Source organism: Thecamonas trahens, assembly GCF_000142905.1.
Source record: "Thecamonas trahens ATCC 50062 unplaced genomic scaffold supercont1.66, whole genome shotgun sequence".
NCBI classification, from domain to species: Eukaryota; order Apusomonadida; family Apusomonadidae; genus Thecamonas; species Thecamonas trahens.
Genome location: NW_013657614.1, coordinates 106610 through 109761, shown reverse-complemented (window position 1 = coordinate 109761; position 3152 = coordinate 106610). Strand labels below are relative to the sequence as shown.

General features: G+C 62.8%; 1 protein-coding gene across 1 annotated transcript in view; it reads right to left on the bottom strand.

Moving 5' to 3' along the window:
• AMSG_12400 (uncharacterized protein) overlaps window positions 1-3152 on the bottom strand; it is a gene marked incomplete at both ends in the record, with an annotated part of 4825 nt that overhangs the window by 1084 nt on the left and 589 nt on the right. Inside the window, one exon of the mRNA XM_013897679.1 lies at window positions 100-3086. Within this exon, the coding sequence (XP_013753133.1) occupies window positions 100-3086 (2987 nt within the window). The remainder of the gene's footprint in view (window positions 1-99; window positions 3087-3152) is intronic.

The window sequence follows — 3152 nt, the reverse complement described above, 5'->3', positions numbered from 1 at the left end:
CCCCCCCCCCCCTCACAACACACATCGATCGTGGCCTACTTTAATCACCTGCTCCCCTCTGCTCTGCTACCAATCGTACGCCTTAAGTTTGTCAACGACCTTGGCGGCGGCGGCAAGATCCTTCTTGGCCTTGGCGCGCATGTAGTACTGCGCACAGTCCGAGTTGGAGCAGATGACCTCATCGTGGAGCGAGCCCATGCACGACTGGCACTGCGACCAGAGGCGCGAAAAGTGGAGCTCGAGCTCACGCATGCGGGCGAGCTGAGCGCCGTAGATGGCGGCGGTGTTGGCGGCGCAGTGGGCGCAGACCGGACGGGTGGTCGACGCCGGAAGCGCTGCCTTGCACTCGATGCAACGCTCCGAGCGGACGGTAAAGGCCATGAGGCCACCGGTTGACGGCGCCGAGACCTTGATGGTCCGGGTGTGCTCACCGTGGAAGAGGATGTCGGTCGAGGGGAGGATGGGCCCCATGACGCGGAGCAGCGGCTTCTTGAGCTGGTTCTCGATGTAGTACTCGGTGTCGATGGGGATCGAATGCTCAAGCACGTACAGCGGGTCCTCGGCCTTTTCGTACGTCTTGGCGTTTGTCGCGCCCTTGACGATGACGTACGGGACACGGTCGCCCATGACCGGCGCCGAGCCGGCGTCGCGCTTGCGCATGCGCTTCACCAGCTCGACGTGCGGCATCTTGTTGTCGTACTCATCTTCCGACTTGGAGAGCGACTTGGAAATGACAAGCTGCGAGATGTCGATCTCGTTCCGCAGCAGCCGCCCGATCTTGTCCTGCACGTACTTGACTGCCCCATCGACGTTTCGTTCGAGGAGGATGCGCTTGAGGACAACGCCGACGACGTCACCCACAATCCGCGCCGAGTCACGCCGGACCGTCTCGATACCACGCGCGTACATCTTGCCCTCGCCGTCCGCCGACGTGTGCTTCACCGCTGCGTACCGCTTCTTCGCAAGGAGCAAAAACGGGTCGCCCACGTACTCAAACTCGAGCGCGATCGGGCTCACAAAGTGCTCGGTCACGTACGCCGCAGCCTCCTCGCCAAGCTCGATCGACTCGGCAATGCCGGGCAGGCCAAACTTGACCATGACCGAGTCGGTATCACCGTACACCACCACCGCGTCACTGGCATATCCGTTGGCCTTGTTGTACTTGGCCTCCACCAGGCTCTTCGTCTCGTCGATCATCCGCCGGCCAAAGGCCGTCACCGAGCTGGAGATCTCGAGGCACGGCAGCTTGCCCACCGTGGCGCCGGTAAAGCCGTAGACCGAGTTGGCCGAGACCTTGAGCGCCAGCTGGCGCCCGTTGAGCACGCCCTTGCGGAACGGGTCGGTCTCAGCCTTCATCGCCTTCTTGGCCCGCTTACGCGCGTCGAGCAGCTCGCGGAGAATGATCGGGAGCACGCCCTTGCGGACCGAAGCCTTGACAAACAGCGCGTCGGTCGGCGTCTTGATGTACTCGTCCGGCGAGAGCTTGGCTGCGTTCGACTTGGAGAGCAGCGTCGAGTAGCACAGGTTGTGGGCCATCATAATTGACGGGTACAGTGACGAAAAGTCGAGCGTCGTGATGGGCTCGTTGTAAAAGCCGCGGATCGGGTCGAGCACTGTCGCGCCCTCGTACATCTCCGCAGACGGGTCCACCCGCATCGCCGGAATGAGGTAGTCCATGGTGAGCGCCTTGCGGTAGAGCTGCGAGACAACCTTGATCTGCTGACCGCGCGTGAGGAGCCACGAGAGCGGCACGCCCGTCACACGCGCCATCTCGATGTAGTTGACCAACGAGAGGAGTTTGAGCAGGAGCCGGTACGGCAGAATCGCGTCCTTGAGGCAGTACACCGCCAGCCGGTGCCGGTTCTCGGCAGACCCGCGCTGCAGCTCCGAAATCGCCGAGTAGTGCACGTCCTCCTTCTGCTCGCCCAGAAAGTGCGACGAGACTGCGTTGAGCGAGTAAGACCGCAAGTTGTAGTCGCGCCGGATGCACACAAGCATGTCAAACTGGACCCGCCCGTGGATCCGGATGTCCTTGTTCTCGCGCGTCCCATACGCCTTGGACGAAAACGTTGTCGTCTTCATCGTCGTCCGCTCACCACGCACCCGGCCCAGCCACGGGAACGATTCCAGCCCCAGCGCTGCCGCGCGCTCCAGCAAATACGGGAGGTCAAAGTTGACAATGTTGTACCCGGTGAGAATGTCCGGGTCCGTCTCGACCACAAACTCACGCCACGCCTCGAGCAGCTCGCGCTCCGTCCGGAACGACATCACCTGCGCCCCGGCAATCGGCGCGCACGTGTCGAGCGTCATCACGTTGCGGATGAGCGGCTTCTCGCGCCCGTTGACAGAAATGACAGACGCAATCTGGATTACAGCGTCGTGCTCCGGTTCCGGGAACACGCCCTTCCGCCCCATGCACTCAATGTCAAACGAGAGGACCCGGAACGGCGCCACCTTGAGCCAGTCGTCCTCGGGCGCATGGCTTGTCAGCAGGTCCCACGCCACGTCGACCTCGATCTGGCACAGCGAAGTCTTCTCCGACGCCTCGCGCACGCTGTACATGCCTGCAGGCAGCTCAATCCAGTTGCATCCCACAATCGACGTGTCGATCATGAACCGCAGCTCGTACGAGATGTTCGACTCGTACGTCGAGTATGCCCGCTCACCCCCCACCCCGTAGTCGAACCCGTTCTCCAGCACGCGCCGCGCAATGCCGATGTGCGAGTGGTGTGCGACCCGGATGAGGAGAAAAGGTGCCTTGCGCCCGCCGTGGTACCCGTAGATCGACTCGCGCTGCACAATCTCCACCTCGAGCACGTACACAGGCGCAATCTGCGACTGCCCGCGAATCTGCGACTGGACCTTGGAGTTGAGCGCCACACGGAACGTGGCGCAATCGTCGGGTGAGAAGCCAGGCGGCGCCGGAATGAACAGATACGGATGAAAGCCGTGGACATGGGCCACCACAGACGCTCCGGACTCGGTCAGTCCGTACAACCGCATCACAGGCACCGGCCCCTCGGGCGCTCCAGGCATGCCTGCCACAGGCTTTCCCATGTACGAGTCACACTCCATTTGCTGGAACACTGTCCAGCCCCACCAGCAACAGCCCCATCGGTCGCCCCACTCCCCCCCCCCCCCCCCCCCCCCAC